This window comes from Apteryx mantelli, chromosome 7 (assembly GCF_036417845.1).
Source record: "Apteryx mantelli isolate bAptMan1 chromosome 7, bAptMan1.hap1, whole genome shotgun sequence".
Classification (NCBI taxonomy): domain Eukaryota; kingdom Metazoa; phylum Chordata; class Aves; order Apterygiformes; family Apterygidae; genus Apteryx; species Apteryx mantelli.
In genome coordinates, this window is record NC_089984.1 from 10724272 (window position 1) to 10746971 (window position 22700).

The 22700-nt window shown below is 42.1% G+C and overlaps 1 protein-coding gene across 1 annotated transcript in view; it reads left to right on the top strand.

Moving 5' to 3' along the window:
- ANK3 (ankyrin 3) overlaps positions 1–22700 on the top strand; it is a 207477-nt gene that overhangs the window by 74041 nt on the left and 110736 nt on the right. Inside the window, exons 9-10 of the mRNA XM_067299783.1 lie at positions 11234–11332; positions 19587–19685. Of these exons, the coding sequence (XP_067155884.1) occupies positions 11234–11332; positions 19587–19685 (198 nt within the window). The remainder of the gene's footprint in view (positions 1–11233; positions 11333–19586; positions 19686–22700) is intronic.

The following is a 22700-nucleotide window of genomic DNA, read 5'->3' on the forward strand; positions in this document are numbered from 1 at the left end:
GTTTTAATCAAAAAGAGCTGCTGTTTTTGTAGCTCCCGGGTTGCAAAAGGCAGGCTGGGCTTCAGTGAGACGAATGCCCCTACCTGTAGCTTTGCTGTATGGCAGGAGCAAGCAAAGCCAGCGAGGAGATGTGGTAGCCGGTGGAGGGGAGGACAGGGAGAAAAACACCAGCGAGCAAGAAGAATCATTTAAACTAAAAGAAAATGTTGACATAAGAGCAAATAGGTATAAACTAGACATGAGTAAATGTTGACTAGAAATTGAGAGATGTTAATATTAAAGTAGTGAGGTTCTGGAGTAGCCTTTCAATTAATGTAGAAAGAACAGAAACCAATGGGTGTTCAAGATGGTATTTATGAAGGGAATTATGTAGTATGGTATCTGTGATTAGAGAGGACTAAACTAGATAATTCAGCGGCTGCTTTTCAGAGGTTCTGATCATCTGTTGTATTACTTTTACAAAAGTAAAAACACTGTACCACTACTTACCATATTTGCCACATACAAAATGCAGACTGTAGTATATCCTTTTACTTTAGACAATATATATCTAAAAACTAATGTTGCTATGGTTAAGGAGTATAAATTTTCAAGCAGCAAAGTGTTTATGATAAGCATTGCAAAAAATAAAATAATTTTGTGTTTGTTTTGCAGTGAAGTTACTTTTTTTTTTTTTTTTTAACTTTTGGGACTTTTCACGGTTAAAAGGCAACCTCCCCCTTCCTCCCAACCCCCAAAACACATCAATTCTTTAGAGTTCGTTCTTAGAGATTGTCTGTGTTTAGTAATGTGTGTTGCTGGAGGATGCGGTAGACCAGGAATAAAGACGTTGTACAGAGCACTATCAATGTTTTGAGACAGAATCTTTTTCTTAAATTTTAAGCAAGGGTGCAGATGGAAAGAATTGGTGCTAGCAACTATTAATTTAACACAGCATGATTCAGTGTTTTATTAATGAAAGTAAATCCCCAAAGCTAAGAGACAGTGTTATAAGTCATGATCCAGTACCTACTGATGCTGGTGAGAAGAGTACTAGCAGGTAGTTGATCAAGCTGACAGTTGAGTATCAAAGGTGAGGATCAACTCTCATACATTGCCCACAAGTGATGTTCTCCATATCACAAGAGCATTTATCACTAAAAGTATTTTAAATTATTGACTAGAGAGAGGTCCAGGGTTAGATCCACATGAAGTTTACAGGCTAAGATTAGATTTGGGAGTTAAAGGTTTCTGGGAAGCCTCTAACTATGTGTACTTGGCTTTCACTGATAATGTTGACCTCTTATTCCCAAGGCCTTAAATTGACCAAATTATAGCATTAAGACATTTCAAACTCTCATAAGTTTTGATATTCAGTATTTGATAGGCGCTAATGGCAGGAGCAAGGAAGATGATGGGGTCTTGAGTCAACTCTTTCCCGCTCAGAAACAAGATGAGGGATTAGCAATGCTACTACAGTAGCAATTAGTAGTATTTAGTAGCAGTGCCACTAAACATCATCAGCCTGTGCTTGGTTTATTAAAATAATAAAACTTGGGCTTCAGCAACTCTGTTTTGTATTAGGGGCACCGATGGAGAGCAGATCCTAAGTAATAAGGTTATCTGCCCTTCCCCTTCAAGATTTGGAAATTCCAGGTTCTCCCCCCGTTAGTTGTCATTGTCAGAGAAAGGGAGACTGCTCAGAAGTGCAGATGCAGTGACATCAGCCCGAGAGAGCAGTGGGCTGACGCTGTGACTCAGAGCACTGAACTGCTTATTTGTGCTTATGATAGCTGGGTAGGGACATCTGCAGAACACATCTCTACTGTATGGCGGTTGCAAATCTAGATAAAGTAGCTGTGACAAAAGAAACTGTAGCATAAACGGCAACAGTATGGAGCAGTATTTTGTTTTTTAGTGCTTATCAGGCTGCTGGTAATGAAAGTACTTTACAAAAAGATGAGAGAGATTCTGGTAGAGCAGTGAATTTGTAGACAAATGGAGCACCAATGTAAGTTGAGCATAACTTAGTTGTCAGCACCAGGTAGCAGACCCCTTGCTTGATATTTGAGTACCCAGACTGCAAAACAGATAGAGGTACTAAAACAGGTACTAAAGAATGACCCACAGGTATTGCTTGCCCACTGCCACCTCATTACTTCTTGTTGTTTTGTTTAATTTATGTAAACAATATCCATGATTTGCTGTGTGTCTCATCTAGAGGAAGATCCCTTACCTGAGGTGTTGACAGTCTAGGAGGACAAGCAACAGAGCAAAGATACAGAAGTAATAAAGCCCAAATAAAATCATACTGTGTGTATGTACTGTAGTTTTCAGAGGTACAAAGAGCAAGTTGTAGGATGGGGGTGTCAAATGCACTTTGTGCATTTGAAAACCACCAAGCCTTTTTCCTTTATTCATGTTAAATAAGCGTGAACCAACAGTACTTGTCTACCTCTCAATTTATCTTAAACTATTTAGGCAAGTATCAATTCTGGATTGATAAAAATCTCTCTCTCTGGAGAGATTTGGAGAAAAGCAGAGGACTAGGGCAGCAAAGGGCACTTGGGCAGAGGGGGCAACATGAAGGCAGGCATGGGAGGGAAGGATAAATAGCCAGCTCCCACCATCTGTGCAGTGAAGGTGGGGAGGGATGCAGGTAACATGAGGGGATGTGTAGGATGAAGGCAGAGCTCTGAACTGTCAAGGCAAGGGCACGGGCACATGTGGTGTAGGAGAGGAGCCAGTGAAAGGGTCTAAGAAGTCAGAGGGCAGACCAGAGACAAAGGAGATCTTTTTAGCTGCTTGGTTTTCAGTCGACTTCTGACAGGCCTGAGAGAAGAAAGAGGTTCCAGCAGTGAAGGCTGTGGAAGATATGAGCTTGATGATGGCTCCCAGTGTGCGGATAGGAGGCAAACAGTGGTGCTGTACTGTAAGTAAATGATGTCCCCAGTGATATGAGGTAGCAGCTGCTCTCCTCACCCCTGCCAGTGTACACCTGCCTGCCTCTCAGCTGTGCTATGCTCCCTTGTTCCCTTATTTCACTGCATTTCAGAAAAGTAGGCATAGATCCAGGAATTCTTACTGGTGTGACAGAGCCTGCAGGCCTGTGAACCTGTTGAGCATAGAGGCTGAGAAGAGTTGGAGCTGTACCTGCTTTTGTTTTGGACACTTACAGTCCAGCGATTGATTTAGTGTCAGCTCTTTCACTAAAGTCCGTCAGCTCTCTTGTGTCTGTGCTCGCTCTTCTGGCCTTGTTGCAAGTGCAGGGAAGGTGGCACAACATGGGGAGTTCCCTGCAGACCAGACCAATCTTTTCAGTAAATGGGTCTTGTGTTGCCCTATTTTTGTCCATCTATCTACGAGGAGGTGGCTCTGAGGGTCAAAGACCTTCATAATTTCAGTCTAAGTGAAACAGGATCTCCTTGTTGAGCTGGATCTTTGCCATTTTGAAATGAAGGAAAAATATTCATTCCAAATTACTTGACATCTCAGGCACAAACTCAGCTATAGACCTCTTACAATTATTGGCGGGGTATACACTGGCTTGCAGATAACAGTTATTGTATGTAAATTCATCATCTTTCTGTAAGAGGTTTTTGCGTGTGTGGCTGTGCCTCACTGGAACCCTTCACAGCTCAGAGGATCACTTCATCACATCACTGTGTTTCCCTCTCTTGCTTAACCTGGAAGATAATCAAGTACAGGCTTAAGAAATGGGGGAAGACAACAAAGGATAACCAAGAGTGAAGTCCTCCTTTTTCTTAGCCAGATTAACATGTGAGTACAGTCGCTACCTGTGTTTCTAATGATTGTAAACAGTTTTAAGTACCATTCTGTTAGCTGGCAATGGCACCTGACGTTGGAGAGATGTTGGTAAACCCTACTGAATAACTGAAAGAAGCCAAAGGACTTTGAAGTCAGTCTCTTTTATCAGATTTTTCAACAGGAAAAAGTAATTGTTTAAAGAAAAAGATTGTTCATCAGCCACCTTTGCCTTTGAATTACAGAGGGTGTTACTAGCATTTTAATAGCAGGTATTTATATTGTCTTCTGGAACTACCAATCTAGCAATTAGTACGGAGAAGTGAAACCCACCAATGCCTCTTTCAGGCATTCACTTCAAGAGACCTGTTGTTGTTGCCGTTCTTGTGTACAGTGGCCAAATGCATGATGAAAACGCTGTGCTCCAGTCCCAGCTGGACACAGTTACAGGGGCTTCATGCTGTATGTTTGACCTTCTTTACCAAGAATCAGGCCACCTTCAGCTTGAAGGCAGGTGGGTGCTAGAGGAAAAGGACAGGTCACAGAGATTTCTTTTCCTCTTTCTGCTGCCCCCTTAAATTTGTTCTAGGCCACTTTGCACTTTGACATGTAGGATTTGCAAAGGTGTAGTCAGCTACATGCTGAAAGCAAGTAACAGCCACTGGTAGGAACGAGAGAGAAACCAGTTTCTTTAGCAGTTCTGATTATACCTGCAGTATCCTGTGCAAGAAAAGCTCTTTAGCTACAAATCCATAGACCCCTGCAGCGTGTGTCCCCTTCCCCATTCAGGCCTTGCTTGAGCGTCCCTGGGAGCAGTGCACAAGAAGGGCGGGCGGTTTTAGCCACTGCACTTCCCAGCCAGCTGTGATGAACATGTATATCTAAACTGCTGTGTGCTGAGTCAGCAAGAAGAAAGCACAAATGAGTGGTTCTCCAAGGCTGCTATACAGACTGGGGAGGTGAGGAAGGTGTTCTGAATAAACTGTATTTTCTGAGAATCATAATTAGAAAAAAGGTATCTTTTGGTGGTTCACGGAGTCCTCAGATATCTATCTTCTGTCCAAGATTATCTTCCAGTGGAAAGATTTACCCAACCCAAGGAGGAAAAATCCCTCTGAAGCTCCACCTGTCTCTGAGGAGCATAGTGGTTAGACAGGAAGAATGAAATCATTCTCTCCAGCTTCTGGAGCAACGGCTGAAAGAAACCTCAGTGACCCTCACATCCGCTCTATACTTGAGGAAGTCAGGAGATTCAGGTAGCAAGGGATCCTCTACATGGAGATGACCTCTGCCCATGTCTTTCTTGCCAAAGCAAGCAGGAGGTAGTGACAGTGCCGTACCACTGCATCCAACCCTATAAACAACAGCCTTCCAGACATAGAGCCTTCCTCATTCTAGAGGAAATCTCCATGCCACTGGGTGTGGATGTTACAGGCAGAAAGTTTGCTTACTGTGGAAGGTTGAGGAAGGGTTTGATAAATTTTGAGAGGGTGATGTAAGGACAACATGCATTAATGATAACTCTGAGGCTAAGGAGCAGAACACCATTAGCCCATCAAAAAGAACAGGCAATATGTAAGTGACAGTAACATAACAGAAAAACATCTTTTTATTTCCCTAGTGGTGGTTTGCCATAACAGTTCCTTGTTACACTCTCCTCCTTTTCTTCTAGGATTCATTTTATGCATCTCTAGCCTGAAGAAATATAAGTATATAAGAATTAAATTAGCACAAAATAAGGCTCACTAATAGTAACTGGGGGAAAAAGCTGAAATTTTTTACACTGTCCTAAGGTTTCCTTAAAACTGTCTTTGTGTTTGTACTTATAACTTCTTTTATTTCAAAAAGTTGCATACAAGTCTCTGTGATCCTGGTAACTGCTACTAGAATATGAGACTTCTCCTCAGGGGTTCTACTGTTATATCTCCACTTCTGAGTTACAGGAAGATATATGAGGAGAGAATAGTGAGTGTTTTCATATGCAGCATGTTGATGTAGCTGCATAGTTGCATGTCTTCACGTACATAGCACAATCTTCACCTACCTCTAGAAGCTGGTACCTATACCCATGTAGTGTTGTTGATGGCAGTTTAAGTAGACCACAACCAACAATGCTGTGCTCTTTTTCAAGAGGAAAAAGTAATGATGGAGGGATTTTGCAGACTGTAAAGGAACTTTCTGGTTTAGCAGTCTAGCTATTTTCAGCTTCTGTTTTATTCACACATCTTTGTCAATATTAAGCTCTTCCCAGAGCCTGCTCTCAGGCAGGAGCTGAGAAGGACAATCTTAATAAATTCCAAATTCATCTGAACATTTCAGTAACAAACTGTATTTTTTAAAAACTGAAGGTAAAGAAGTGAAACTTCTGTGATTAAAGCTACGCTCCACTGAGGGTCTGGATGGAGGGTTCAAAGGTGGTAGTAAACTCTCTAGGTGCTCACGGTAGAAATATCAAGTCCCTATCAGCCTGGCAGTGGGTCTTCACAGTCCCTACATGGTGTGCCTGTGGTGACAGTCGCAGTACAAGGCTGCAGAAGTTTCTTCAGGCAACCTGAGCCAAGGACCCTCAGGACTGCCTGTGCCAAGCCAGCCATCAGCCCTGGCGGGGCGGCGAGAGGAGCAAGAATTGCCCACGATGGCCTTGAGCCGGAGCGGCTGCCCAGGCTCTGCGTCACATTGTGCCCCACCAGGCCTGGTCAGGAGTGGCCCCTGTGGCAGAGGTGCTGGTGGGTATCATGCAAGGCAGCCGCAGTTTCTGGCAGCCCTGCAAGGCCCCCGTGCCCTGGCGGATTTTTCTCCTGTCCTGTGCATCTCCATATTACAGAGCTTATCATCCCAGCCAGTCAGCATTTAAAACAGTGCAATACGTGAATAGAAAGGTTTGCTTTTTCTTTCTTTTTTTTTATTTTGAGCTGCGCATCAGAGCCTGCTATGATTCTGCAAGCTCAAATACTTACCTTTCTCCTTTATTATTAGCATTCTTGTAGACTCAGACTATTTGGGGAGAGAGGCTATCCCATAAGACAGCATATCTTACCAGAAACCAGGGGCATTCTTCATTTGCTAAATGCGTTGAAATAAAACTACCGAATGTACTGTGTTTGCAGTCTGGCGATTTTAAATTGTTCCCTCTTTTTTTCTGACTTCCTAACCATTTGAGTTGCTAATTTGTAATGGTAAGGAATAACTTGGACTACTGTGGTGAACTGTGATAGATGGCGGCATGTGTCAGAGGGGAGCTGATCTCATTTCAGATGGGAAACGTAGGTGGCTTATTGCTCAGCACAGCGTAACTCAAAGTTTCTGAAGTTCCTTGTGATGCTGTAGATAGAGGCAGGCAGCTGAAAGGGCTTCGTGTCTCCTCAGAGCAGGCATAAGCAGAAGCCAGCAAGCAGCAAAGCAGCCTCCGCTCCCCTGCCCCATTTCTGGCTGTTGTGAGACCCCAAAGGAAGGCACAAGCCCTGCCTGAGAGGGTCCAGGCCGCAGCACGCAGTGTGTAGGGATCGGGAAAAACAGCAGTCCACAAGGTTGTGAAGTATGGAAAAACTGACAGTATCTACTCCGTCATACTCTGGGCTACATACAGTTTCAGATTACTTCAAGTCTAGTACCCCAGGGAAGAAAGAAGGACCTGTGTTAGTTTGTAATCCTGCAAACATTTATTGTATAGTTTTAAGTTGTTATTTTCACAAGTTATATTTCATATTCCCTGCAGAATATTTTAACTCTCAAACTGGATGAAAAATGATCTCCTTCTTGAGGGGTCTGCCAGACATTAGAGACACATTATCCAGCATTTGATATTTAAAGAGAGGGGGCAAGGAGCACTCCAGTAGATATTCTAGATCTGAACCACATTTTTTAGGGCAACTTTTTGAAGTCATTTCAGATTTGTTACTGCAGGAAAACATCTTCAAATGTTTCCTGATTTACTATTCTATCTTAAGAACAAAGGGAGAAGTATATAGAAGATCAAATAGATAAAAATAGATTGAAGAGACAGCAGATGCTTTTGATTTACTGAAGAAAGCAGAACCTCACATTTGGTGGCTATATTGTTTGCTGATACCAGAGTTTTAGTGTTAATAACCTACACCTGAGCTGCACGTATTAGGAAGCTTCATTTTTACCTCTAGTTTCTTCTGACAAGTACAAATGACTTGGGTTGCAGTTGCTTGCTGTGTGTTTTGTCATCAGAAACCTTAATGACAATGTTGTCTGAGGTTTATCCTCGGTTTATGTTAATTGTCACAAAGGCATGCTGATTGATGGTAAGGGGCAATACAGGTGACACACTAGCTATAATTCCTTAAGCCTTGGCCCAGTGCAATATTAGCTGAAGACGGGTTGCTTGCCCTAAACTTCAGCAGACAGTTATTCAAGCATTCAGGTAACACTTCTGTCATCTGTGCTGGGGTCAGGACTTGCAGCCAGCAGAGTTATAGCTTCATATTGTCCACTACCATTAAAAGCTCAGATCGCTAAATGGGAAAATTAGATTCTGAATGGAGACCTGTTCCCTCTCTTTTTTCCTCTTTGTTTCTCTGCAGTATTTCTCTGAGCTGTGTTAGGGCTGAATAAGGCTAAACGTGCTTCCCCCCCCCCCCCTTTATCTCTAATTCTTTTTATGAACTGTCTGAATAGGTCAGATGAGTATGACTAAAACTGCATCCTCCTTCCTAGAGGATGAGCACATACTGCTTCTGCAGTGCTCTTTTCCTAGGAAAGAGGAACTGAATTTCTTTATCCATAAGGACAGATATTTCACTGCATGTAGGGTTTCATTTCCTTGTTTCCTTCTGTTCAGTTCATTATTTCAGAGTAGCTGTGTGACATTCTCTGCTTAGTCTGTTTTCCTAACAAACTTTGCCTTAAGTGATCGCGTCTTTTGTGCATCCACCTCTTCCTGATGTGAACTTGCTGTCTTTTTTCGACCAACTATAACTCAGGGTTTCAAGATCCCCAAGACATTAAGTTTACGTGCTTTTCCTAAAGGCAGGTGATCAAATGGAGATGAGACAGACTGCTAGCTCTCCAGCTGCCGGAAGTGAGCTCAGTCCTTAGTAGATGCTGGAGAGTTTCCCTGTGAGAATGGCATCGTGAGCTCCCAGACGGGTGCTTAGAGAGCCGAGACACACCTGCACAGGCAACAGCTTCGGTTGCTTTTGGTACTACCCAGCAATGCAAAGGTTGTCTGAGAAGGACTCCTTTTTGACCGTGAACCTGAGTTTTTTTCCTGTTGCAAGCAAGCAGCATGACCTAAACCTTAACTGCTGAGTGAAAGTCATCTCTTTGGAGTTGAGATGTGTGTCTTCCAGTGCTCATATGTGCATTTTAGAATCAACTCTCCTTCATTTAAGGCAGCAGGAGTTTTGAAAAATTGGACTGCTGCAGGATTAATACAAAGTGCATGTCTTGATGTGGTTAAACTCTCCTATGCTGCACTAAATTGATGTAGTTTGCTGTCAAGATGAATGAAAACCAGACTCCTAATATGTATTAGTTTTACCTTTTGTAACCCTATCCCTTCCTCCTCCACTTCTTCGTTCTTGCTTAGAAGAGGCATTTCTTCTTTTAGTCTGTGCATAATATTAGTAAATTATTTTGACGTATTAACGCTTGTCCTGGATGAAGGGCAGGAAGATCTATTAGACTGAGTTAACCTCTCTGTCCATCGGCTTCAGCAAGTAGAAAAGGGTGGTTCTTTGTTCTGAATTACCTGGACTGCCCTTTATTTGACAAGATGAAAGTTATTTCCTCTACTGGTTTTATCAGGAAAGTAGAATTCATCTTTTTTCTCCCTCTGCCTCACTAACATCTCTTCTCCTGGGAAGAGAGAAAGAAGAGAAGGTGCATCTTCAGAACTGTTTTCCTCCTTTTTCTTCTATTCTCTTTGAGGCTCACACAGTAATATATTGACCCTGTATTATATCCAGTGTCAACTCCCAGTCAAATAGAATTAATTCTTTTTGAAAACCAACTTACAAATTGCGTGTTAAGTGGCTGCACAGTTCTACATCCCTGGCAGGATTAGGCAGAGTATAGCTTTTATTTACTGTTTTAAGCATTTTTGTTTTCTTTTTAGAGAAAGGAGCAACTACCCAGGAATTGTAATGACTTTGATACCCTAATGATCATTAATATTGCAGAAAGAATTCTGTTGTTTCTCCTTGCTAAAATGTATTTTACCTGTGTGCTAGTATTAATTAGTGCTTTCTGGTAGCTGTGGGTTAGCTTTGTAGTGAAATTGTGAGTAAATGAAAATGTAGCATACTGGATTAGGTGCTCAACTTACTATTAAACTATGAGTCAGCCTGTCACATCTAAGTAGGGATTTTTTTATTTTATTTTATTTTATTTTTTTGGTACTGGTTTTCTATCATTGCGCTCACCTGCAGTTCTGCGGAAGTGCTATTAAGTGGTCTGTCGCCTGGGTCAGACACTTCTGCCGTACTCGAGCTCTTCAGGGCCTCCCTGCCTCCGTCAGCCGTAGGACAGACGCTCACTAAAATTCACTGCTTTCTGCTCAGTCACAGGAAAGGTAGTTTTCTGCAGCCAGCTGTGTGCGCTGCCCCCGAATACACAGAAGCATGTTCTTTAAAACTCTGTTTGTCTTCCCACTGTAGCTGCGTGCTCTATATAAGTCCTTTTATTTTTACTCGGCTCCATATGATCAAGTATATACAGGATGTGGCCTTCATAGAGCACAAGAAAAAGGATTCATCAGAGCATGAGGAAACGTCCTGGCCACATCTTGCTAAAAAGTGTGTGTGTGTGTGTGTGTGTGTGCGCCATGGTTATGTAACTGTCCTCAATGTGCAGCACGGTTACATGCTGCTGTCCTGCTAAGCGTGATTTAGGGAAATATATACAGATATTTACAGTCTCACTTGAAGTAAAGTACTATTATGTTGATAAGAGGAATAAACTGGGTGGAGGAAATTACAGTGATGTTACTATGAAACCAAGGTGCTTAAGAGGTTTTTGGAATTTACTGATAATGTTCAGAAATAAATAGCCTCGGCACCTTGTTGCTTTTGAAGCAGAGCTACAGATATAGTGGTTTTATTTACTTTTCATGACCACCTACACAGCTAATGAAGTTGTGAGGTAGGAAACCTTATTACACATTCAGAAACGGCCCTAGCTGAACAAAATTGCTAGGGTTTAGTCAATAAAGTTCCAGAAATATAACTCTTCTTATACAAAAGCTGAGAACTGAGGCACAGTCATGATGTCTTGTTTTATAACTGCAACCACAGCTTGAAGGTTTGTCGTCTTAATGTAAATGGCAGGGCATTAGGCCAGTAATTCACACGTGTGGATAAACACAGCTTCTCTCCAGGGAATGCTTTCGTACTCTTAGGGATACAAAGCTGTGTTAAGTTTTTGTAAAGTGGGCCTAATTACTTTTGTGAGCAATGTGATCATGGAGTTCATAGGAGAAATGTATATGGATATTTACTTTCATGTTTTTTTTCTTCCACAGAATGATATCACGCCATTACATGTTGCCTCAAAGAGAGGAAATGCAAATATGGTCAAACTCCTACTTGATCGAGGAGCTAAAATTGATGCCAAAACAAGGGTAAGCTTAAGTGGGAATGCTATGAAGCGTCTTTGGGGGAATTATTGCTTCTGACCTGTTAGCTGGTGTACAGCTGAAACCATTCATGTTCCAGCTGGGCTACTGTAACTGTACTTAATTTCTTTTTAATAAAATGATTGCAGCAGGATGCTAATAATTTACCTGTCATAAAATTGTCTGTGAAATGGCCTGTGTGGCAAAGCTCAGAACCAACAATTTACTTGTTTTCTGTACAGCATTTAATTAGAAGCTACGTCAAGCTACTTGGGGTAGGAATGAATATACTGGAAAGCTAAAAGCCAAGAATTCAATTCTGATCTTTCAGAATCTGAATGTTAAAAGAATCACCTGCAACCCCAGCGTGTTTGCCTTTCTTTCTTTACCCACAGAGCAGTCTTGCACAGCACAACACTGCTGATGAGTCTCACCTCTCTTGCAGGGCTCTGTGGCAGAATGAGAAGGCAGCTCAGTCTCCATGTCTGACTCGATGCTTAGCTGTGGGTTGGATTTGTCAGCAAATGTTTCAGGCGTCGTGATGGTTTCCATCAGGTTGACACCTGACTTGAGATGCTGAGTGGCCTAGAAACTCAATGCATATGCTTATATCTAATTATTGTAGTTAAAATCTGATGTTTAGGGATGTTCTATTTGCTTACCTAGTGACAAAAAGAGGAGGAGGAGGAAAAAGTTCGGAAGTGTAATAGTAAATTTAGAACTAGTACTGCTGTGGTCTGCCACAGCAGTCTGTAACATGTTCCTGTGCGTGTGAGGTAGTCTTCAGGACTGAACAGAAGACATGGCCACAGTAACCTGTAACTTTTCAACAACTTTAATCTTCTTGAAACGTTAGCTTGTCACCATCCATCTTCCATTTTTAATTATTCTGAATAATTTCCACCAGAGAAGTTCTAAACAATGCAAAGATATAAATGAAGATTATCTTTTCTACAGTTATTACTGTATCCACAGGTTTCTGTTTGGTTTTCCAGTGTTTCAACAGTCTTTGAGATTTTCTGCAATGCTTGTCGAGGCACATCCATATCTTTTTCTGTGGCAAATTCAGAAATTGGATCAACTTAATTTCTCTTCACTTTCTCTCCATGTTTTCCTTCAGTTGTTTTTCCATTTTACCTGTAGAAGTTATTCATGATTTCTCTGCAAAATTTTTCATTTCTAATTGGGAATATAGATGAGTAATTTTCCTCTCTCTCTTTCTTTCCCTCTCTCACTCTCTGCCCCCTTTTTTCAAACAAAGAGTTTGGACTTATGACCTTTTTCACACACTTGCTAAAATACTGGCAATATATTTACTGGTTTCTATAAACTTTGTTTCTTACTTAATTATGAAGAATTCAGCCTTTTGCTTGTGCTTCTAGTGATATTTTATTGGTATTTGTTTCTCTCCTAAGCATATGTCCATGCCCAAAGTAGCTCCCTGTGGCGCATATATATACACACACACGCATATATATTTTGGAAGATGGGTTTTAATAAGCATGTCTTTAAATTCGCCTTGTTGGTAATACTGGCTTCTTCATCTGAAGCTGATGACTGTCTTTCCTGTTGCTTCCTCTTGCTCTGGATCATCTCCAGAGGTCCCTTCCAACCTCTACTGTTCTGTGGTTCTGTGATTTCTCCTTTCTGCGCTAAAATAGCAGCCTCCTACATGCTGTGCTGGGCTTGCCAGGCTGAGGGGGGAAGTGTACATGTCCTGGCGCGTCACGGATGTGGGCCCACCACGCGGTGGGGAGGGCCGCATTTTGGTGATACGACAGATGTGCATTTGGTCGGGTCGGAGAGGAAGGAGCATGCCGGGTGGCTCTTTGCTTCCTTTCTACAAGTATTTACCTGGCCCACTGCAGCTAAAACGCTGGGCGCCGCTGCTTTAATGGTTGGAGTCCAGGTTGTGCTTATCCTATAGTCGTTATCTGTTTCCTTTGCTGTATCATAGATCTCGGAGTCAGATGTTAGGATAACTAAACTGGGTAACTAAAAATACCGGCTGGGACGAAAGTAGGATTCAGGAAAGGGCAGAAGAGTTACCAGTTCCTGAGTCTGGCAGAGCTTCCCCTGAGGCAAAAGGCACTGGATGAGTGTAGTTCAGGAAGCTTTTATTTCTTTTCTGGCTCTCCCCAGAGACGGCCCGTTTCCCCAAACACCCTTCCTTTCCGTAAATCGGCATGGATTTGCATAACTTCTCCTGCTGGTGCCATTCGTGTGTCCCTTGCTGTTGCACTTGTCTGGCATTACCAGAGGCATCGTTTTCTGGCAGTTAGTGCCTGAGTGGATGTTTTGCTGCTGGAGGCACCGACTCATCCCGCCAGGGTTTGGCAGCCCGTGGCCTGCGCAGCGTGTGCTCTGCAGAGGAAGGCCCGCACTCGCCGAACGGGACGGTAAGCTGCGTGAGCCAGACCGGGGATGGGCGTCACTGGAGTAGAGCAGGAAGGATTTCAAGTTAATAGGAGAACCAGCAGAAGGATGAGAGTAATATGTTGTTAGAGGAAAAAACACTGTTTCAGGAGTGTCTGCCTAGTTCTCGTATTGAATAGCAAAGATTAGTTATTGTGAGCAGTTGTAATACATAAAGTTTACTAAAGCTCTTTATTATTCTGCCTAGCATGGTGGTGTTTTCCAAGGCAGAACAATTCAGGTATGTCAACTTTGCAGTCATTCCCTTTTTTTAATGTCCCAGACTTAGAGTGGCCCTATGAAAATACAGACAAAAGTATCAGCTGTACTCTTTTGCAACAGTATGACCACTCCTGCATGCGTTGAAAGGCAGAGAACAGCCGAGGCGGCGTTTCCTGATACGTGTGCCAAGTCCTGTATCTGAGCTGGATGCCCAGCCTGCGCCCAGGCTCGCAGCGCTCTGCGCGGGGCAGGCGCGTGTGCTGGATGCACACAGAAGTTCACAGGCGCTTTGAAAGAAATGGCCTGCCCTGCGAAGGTGGATATGTAATGATGGGATTTGCATGTGGAAGTAATGAGGCTCCTGTTAGCAGATTTGTGAATGTAAGTGAGGCCTCTCCAAAAATGTTGAGAGAAGAGCAGAATTCTGTAGATTTGTTTGCTTTGATTAATGATCTTTGTCTTGGGCACCGTGATATTACTTAATACAAATGTTGGTTAGGGAGCATGAAATTCCTCTTTAAAGATGAATGGCAAAGATTCTGTACCCATATAAAAGGACAGAAATACTTGAAAATCACTTATTTTTCTTGTTCGGAGACAGAAATTCCTAAGTCTTTGTTTCTCCCTTATCAGTTCTGTGCTTCACCTTTAAATGAGTGTGCAGAAGGTGCTGCTTTGGGCTATTGACCAAACTCTGACATCAGCAGGGCCAGGATTTGCCGCTCTGATTTTTAGATGGGGCAGATTTAGCTATTCAGCTGTCATTTTGTGATCTGTGCATGCAATTCATTCTCTGTATGTGATACTAGAAATGTACTGCATGTCATGTCTGCTTTCCTTTTTCACAAACATACTCATTTGACAGATAAATTCAAATCAAACCTTTCTGAGCATTAAGTTAGTTGGGATAATGATTTCTTTTCCTTAGTCATTTCCATGAGCATTTGCATTTGCTGCTGGCAGATGGTGCTGGAAACTGCAGTGCTAAAGTACTGTACGAAAGGTTAACTTGAAGGGCTAAATCCTCATCGTGTTAAGGTGATAGTAGCAGACATGAACTCCAGATATCTCTGTACTCGTTAGGACTAGGATTTGATGAGAACCGTAAGCGTGGCTCCTCACCTGCAAATGGTGGGGACTCAGATGACATGTAAGCATATGAGGTTATTTCAAAAATGTTCTTACAATTATTTTGAGGTTCAGCCATCTTTTCTTTTTCCTTTTAGTTCTTGCTTATGTTGCATTGTTTGTTTTCACTAGCTGCTCCTTTTTCTATGTGATATGTAGCAGCTGACATCTTTGTACTGAATTCTTAAGTGTACTCCTCAGTAACTAACCACGCAAAACCCTACCTATGTGTTGCTTTTGTCCATCCAGGGCAACTTTTATCATTTAGGTTTTTAAGTAACGTTCTAAGCAAAGACCTATTAAGGCCTCATGTAAAATGTTTATTGAACATTGCCCTATCTTCTTTTTTCTGTCTTCCAGAAAAGATTTTAACAAATAAAGCATAGTTAGAGAGGTTGATTAAATTAGCTTGATTTGCTCTGGCTGTCTAATACTGCATATGCCAAAGTGAATTTGTGTCTGAAGCAGGCAGCAAGCACATTTTACCCTGGATTAACAATAACTATTTATAATCTTCATTCTACTGATTTTGCAATTAAATAAAAGGCCAGCACTCATATCTGCCTGAAAACGTGGGATATGCTCCTTTAAGATGCATCAGATCACACATAAGCTTCTCCAGAGAACCCCCATGCGTGAAGATATAAAATAAAGACAGAAATAATGTTGAACTGGCACTGTAAGAGCCTTTTGCACGTGCAGGAAGAGCAGACCTTGTTTGCTCCCCTCCTGCACCAAGGAGGCAGCTTGCAATAGTGCCAGCAAAGTGTTTGGGAGAGGCAGAGCCTGGAGGGACCAGAAGACAGAGCCGTGCTGGGCTGAAGCACATGCACAGAGACTCCCTAAGCAGCCGGGGGCACGCTGAACCCTTGAGGGTGCCGGCATTGCCCTGTGCGGAGAACTCCTTTGCCCTCCAGCTCTGGAGAGCCCAGCACGCACCTGCTGAGCCCCTGGGCAGGCTCTGGGGTTTGGCTCGCAGTCTGCCAAGCTTTTGCTTAATATTTGCATCACAGTCAATTTTTTTAGCAGGTGGAGGTTAGCTGGGGTTGGCTCAGTCCCCCCGGCTCAGGCTTCGTTTCATCCCTCAGGGGCTGGGACGAAGCGGAGGCTCGCTGGTGCGTGAGAGCTGCAGCGCTGCGGCTGCCGGGGTGGCTGGCGCGGCTGCCCCGGGGTCCTGCTGCGCAGGGAAGATCCCAGGTGGCTATTCAGGGGGAAGGGGCAGCATGGGGAGGGCTCGGGCTCCCTTACAGCCATGTGCGGGGTCAGGGAAACGCACCTCTGCTTCCAGGGAGCCGGAAGGGCAGCAGGGCGCCCAGGTATAAAACAAGCACAGCCAGTTGTGGCCCCTGCGCAACCACATCAGAGAGTCACTCTGCATCCAAGTCACAACGGGGATCAGAAACACTGCTTTCGTGCATAGCATTTTGGGGGGGTGCATGCATTTGTTTGTTTTAAATAAAAACTAAAGAAAGAGCAGCAGCCCAAGAGATGGTGTGTGACGTGCTTATGGAAAGCCTGTGCCTAAGCAAAATTCCTCCTTTTGTCCTCCCGGCTTTGCTGGAGCTGCTCGCTGGAGCTGCTCTCAGGCTCTCTGGAGGGATAGATAATACAGATGATATGATTTATCATGTCAGCACATACTTAGAGAGTCCTTAATCTGCAGATTATTGTCATAATCGTTTGTAATGGTTTTTCTGAGCCATTGTAGGCTATCATATTAAGGCAAGTTTACTTCTTAATACACGTATGCACAGTAAATAAGCAACTAGAAAATCTTCTGACAGAATTGATAGCCTTGCTGAGTGCAGACCTCTTTTAATCTCAAAATGTCTTTTTTTAACAAAACTGTACGTCTTTCTCTGATCTGTGCTTTAGAGATTGACTCTGCACATTTATTTCCTTGCTTTTTGTGCCATATAGCAATTAAAAAAGCAGATGCCTTTTCAAAATGCAAAAAAGATCTTTGCAGCCAAATGGCCTGTCTTCAAATGGATTTGCACATTATGGTGGAAGTCCTGACATCCCCTTAACAGCTACAGATCAGCTCACCTGCACTGGATTGTAGCACCATGTCCAGCCGTGTGATACATCATCTGCTTCCTCCTTTGCCAAAGGACCTTTGCCAGTAACACACAGGACGCTGGAGAGGGCTGGGACATGGCATGAGGGCTGTGGACTTTGCGGAGCAGTGAGAGTTTTTAGGGTCTAATCCAGCTCATTGAGATGAACAAGCCCTCGTTCTGCGTGAGCTTGGTATTTGCTGCTGATGGTACGTTTGTGGAATGAGTCGAGGGGTAATAGAATCTGGCAGATGTTTCCTGCTCAAAGTTTTGTGCTTGAACTCTGAGTATCTTTCTTGCTGTGCCTAGAGAATATAATAATGATAAGTAGTAAAAAGAACAGACAAGCTAATGTGCATGATTTTCAGCTCCTTCCTACAGGTGTCTAGCTGCCTAGGCTTGTTGAGTTTCATTTTCTCTTCTATACATGTTTTTGGGTGGATGATAATTTTACTGTTAGTTGCTTGCGTTCTGCTCAATTCTTTATTTGAGATGTCCTAGTCTATGGAAACTGCTGGTATGGAAAATATGTATTACCTTCATTAAACATTTGTTGTGAAGCTACAGCAAAACATTTGCAATTCAGCTGATAAAAGTACCATTTGTGGGTTTTGATATCTTTTCTCTTTGACCTTACCTATCCATTTTGAGCAATACAACTTTATTTTGTATAGCATCATTTCAACGAGATGCCCTTCTCTGTACTTCATAGACTGAAATAACAGGAGGAAGTGGAAACGTCAATAGCATCGCTTAGAGATCCCAGTAAGAACATTTGCGGGCCAAACTGTTCATCTTGCATGAACAAATGGCTTCTTGAGTCCTGATCAAGTTAAACCTAAAACAATATCTTACCTTCCCCTACATCAAAATCAGATGCATTAGTTTTAGCAAAAGTACTTGCGCAAATGAACCACACAAGATTTAAGTGAGCATGTTAGAAAAATTAAATCACTTTCTGGCTACTATGTTTCATAGGCATATTAGGAGGGGGCAGGAAAGGAGGAGCACGAGGGCATAAGACTCTTGGGATCACTCTCTCCCTCTCCCCAGCTGCTCTCTACTCTTAGTAAGTCTTAAGCTGATGTTCTAGCACAGGGTAATGGGTTAGGAAATATCAAGGAAGAATATCGTAGTTGTGCATGGGAAATACTTCTAAGCAGGTGTCTTAGTGGCACTCTCTACCATATGTGCAGAGGGACCATGTGCGTGTGAATTAGTGAGCCCAGGAGGTGTGTGAAGGAATTTTATTCATTTAATAAAAATGCTGTAACATATATATTTATATATACGAAAGAATACAATATATGTATTTCTGAGTGTGCTGGAAGACACTGGAAAAAGGCCTCTTCCTCAATGACTTGTATTTAAAAAACTAGTAAATATTCTTCTTCTTGTTTATTTGTTTCAGTCTTTGTTATAAGGGCTTCTTCTCCACCATAGTTAGTGAAAATGCAATGTTGTTACTGTGTGACTGTCTCCTGCATTTTTATTTTGGTTGTAACAAAGCAAAGGTTTGCTCTTACTAATTCTGAAAACATTAATTTTTCTCCCTTTTCTCGAGGCCATGACATTGCTATTTGTAACAAGCATAATGTCATACAGGGTTGAAAAACTCAATGTGATTTTACTCACAGTTACTCAAGACGTATGTGCTATCTTTCATCATAGCACTCAGTGTGTAAGACTTTACTTAAGCATTGTAAACAGTGTACAGGTCAAAGAATAGTCAAATCAATTTGAAAAAACTCTGTTAATGCTAAAAGGTTGTCTTCCTCTTATTTAAGGAATGTATTTCTAATATAGTGATAACTATTACTAAGCAGATAGGTATATAATAGAAACTCAAAACCATTCTAAAGACATGTTGAATATAGACTGACACTCTAGACCAGTCATATGGCCAGAAGTCACATAAGTACTTGCTACACTGCAAGAGACCGAAGTTAATCCAACATACTTTTACCACCTGGGATTAGGATGATTTTCTCAGCTGCTGCACACCTGTCAAAATCAATGTAATTAAAAAAAAAAAAGTCAGACTGAGAAAGAAAGATTTCTTCCTCAAATAGAAGTAATATCCACTGACTTTGATGCATACTGACAAATGAAAGACCCAGTTTTCTCAAAGGCATGCAGGCAAAAAGTACCTGAGGTACAGTCTCATCATGTTCTTGTTATGTGCATTTACCGTTGTAACGCATGTAAGTTAAGGGTCTGGAAGCAGCCCGTTGCACGAGCACCAATCTCATATGACTATTTGCAGAGCCAAACGCACTTTGTCCATTTGAGTAAACAGGTTCAGCTGCTCAACAGCATAAGAGCAGCATCCTGCAGAACTTAATTAGTTTGTCAGGACGTTTTTGGCCTTTATAAAAGCACACAAGATTTTAGCGTGTCCAAAACTAATTTGTTATAATGTTTGTTTCCCACAGGATGGGTTGACCCCTCTCCACTGTGGAGCAAGAAGTGGCCATGAACAGGTTGTAGAAATGCTGCTGGATCGTGGTGCCCCTATTCTCTCCAAAACCAAGGTGACTGATACTGTTCTCTTCTCTGCTGGGATAATCCTTGTACTTTTTTTTTTAATGTAATTATGCAGGTTTCATATAGCTAAGGGTTTGACAATAACTTTCCTATTTCATAGCTATTAAAAGTAACTGTGTGGGAGAGCTCCAAAGTGAATGTCGTATGTAGCGCGCGTCTGCATATGTAAGAGACATTAAAATGAGATACACAAGAAAATCAGACCAGAAAGCAACCGGAAAGGCATGTATGATAACACTATCCCTCAAAATTTCAGTAGCTAGAAAATTTCTGTTTCTACCCTGGAATAAATATGTGGTATCTTCAACTTGTACTAAAATTACCCTAAGGCTATAGTAGAGATAAGAGATAAAAACAGAGTAATGTCTCTTTGCAGAGACAGCTCGTATTTCCTTAGGAGTTAGGCTGATTACCAGTTTCTCCACTTTCTATCTCTCTACAGCTTATCACCTAATGTTCTTCATGGGAATTTCAAATCACCTGCACTAGGGCAGGCAGATTGCTTTCGCCCCAAGGGTTGGCGTTAAAGCGAACACTTGCCAGAGCTCTTCTGGTGGTGATTCCACATGTACCAGTTATTGCTGAATTTAAATCTCAGTGCAGCAGTCTACTTTGTAGCACCACTACAGTCCATGACTTTCCCATTCAGGGTTGACAGTTGGATTATGCAGTTTGCTGAGGTTCTCTCCCAAGATACCCTCAACCAACGTTTTTCCACTCAGTCTGTAAAAAAATATATATATATATATATATATTTCCTGCAATATTTCTTCTTTCCTTCTGTTATTTCTTTTCTGTCTTCTGTTGTCCTGCCCTATTCTGTCTCAGTGCCCCTCTATATTCTATTTTCTCCTCCCTCTCTCTCTCCTTTTTTTTTTTTTTTTTCTCCTTACTGGAATATATTTAGCATTTGTTTGGGGGGGTTGGCACCAGTGTTCCTCTGCTGCGTGAGTCACTGGCAAGTGCTGTCAGGGGTAATCTGACAGACAGGATCCACCCATCCTCTGCATGTGGGATTTCCACAGGCTCCGGCAGCCCGGCAAGCAGAGGGAGAGGGCGAGGGGCTGCCCAGCAGCCACCGGGGCCGCAGTTCCCCGCTGCTACCCCTCTCGTCTCCCGGAGCTTGTACTCCGGTGAGTCAGGCTGTTGCGCCTTTCAGCGGGTTTCCCCACTCCCGCTACCTCTGTTAATTACTCGAAGGAAAAAATGTGAACCTCATTGCTTTGGTTTCCACCATCATAATTGAGGGCCTCTCCTAAGGAACTGTGCTTTTTCACCACACGTTTTGTATTGCCGGGTATTATCCCTAAACTTCCTATTGTTCCTAAACAGCCGTTAAAGTCCTGCGGTCCTTGAATTTATTCCTCTTTCTGAAGAGATTCACACAAGTCAACAAGCCTCCCCCAGAGTTCACTAGCTAAAATCAGACAGAACCCATCAGAAAGATCAGAACATGGCTCACTGGGTTTGAAACAGTGCAGGGCCAAAAGATGCGCTTTGGACATTGCCCTGAAGAGGCTCTGGTAACCATCTGCAGCAAAATGGTGCTAGACAAGCTCCTCTCTTGAGGAGGGAGAACTGCTTTATGTATTAGATAAGGAATAGAAGAAAGCGCAGAGCTTCCTGAGTGTCCCTCTGATATGTTAATTCGGCTGTTTTCAGGGGGTAAGCTAAGAGGTAGAAGTACCTCTGAATGACATTAATGAATCCATTCATTTGGCACTAAACTGCAGTCCTGTCCCCTGGAAAAATACGTGGCTCTGTTCTCTTCAAATCAAATCATGTATTATTGAAAATAGGACACATTTTTGAAAGAATTTGAACTTCACAAAGTTTTCTGATGGTATATAAAACTCTTTCAGAAGAATAACCAAAGTCTGCAGTTTAATACATCAACAAATTATTGTTATTTCCTGCTGCAGATTGTTTAGTATGGTGCTGGCTCTTTTTCCTACTGGAATAATTTTAAATTTATCCTCAGGGGAGGCAGAGAGCTAATGGATTGATCATAGGTTTAGAAGCAAAAGAAACCTGCATTCTAGTCCTGAGTATGCCAGTGATTTGCTGTGTGAGATATGGCATCTCTGTGTATCGATTTCCATATTTTTAATTACTGTTTTTGTAGGCTTGTTTGGCTTTTTTTTTTTTTTTAAGAGTTAATGACACTTCCCCTAATCAAAGTCTTCAACACAGCTACAAAATAAGCTATGCATCACTGATCACCATTTTGCCTGTGCCCGGTCAGCCATTTAATACTCTGTTTAATCGCTGTGGTCCTCTTCTGATTTTCTTTAAGGAATCATATGAGTATCAACCTCTGATTCCTTTTAAGTTTCTTCACCTTTTAATGTTCTCTTGGCAATTTTCATAAAAAAGTGATATAACATTGTTTATATGGTGGCTCCATCGTGCAGTACTAAGTCACATCTTACAGACTCTAGTGCGTTGTCTCTCACAGCATGAATGTGGGGACAACATTGTTATACCTAATATCTTTATGCTAAAAGTGGGAAGACAAAGGCATCGAATTATCAAATGGTTTGTATAAGATTGCCAAGTCTGTTCTGCTGTAACAGAACGAAGAACAAGCCTGGTTTTGATCACGACGAAAGGCAATGTTCCATACTCTTGATCAACTTCTTTACCATCCAGGCTTGTCTCTTGCTCTTCTGTGTTAAGCCTATCTGCTGCATTTTGCTCATCCACAACAGATTTTTGTCAAGCATCCTTCTGACTTTCCCCTGTTGACGTGTGACTGCTCTGCTTCTTTCCTTCTTTTCCGTCAGTATCAGCCTCCTTCACATAAGTTTCTCTTATGAGGGATTCCTGTGTCTTCTGCTCAGTTTTTTACTCTGTTAATCAGTGTAGTTCATTAGCTATTATTGTTAAATAAATGACACTTTTCATCTGAAGGATATTTCCTCTAAAAATGGAACAGAACATTGTATGAAATGACTTTCATGATTTTTTACTAGCACCTAAAGCTTGGATTATTTCTCTTT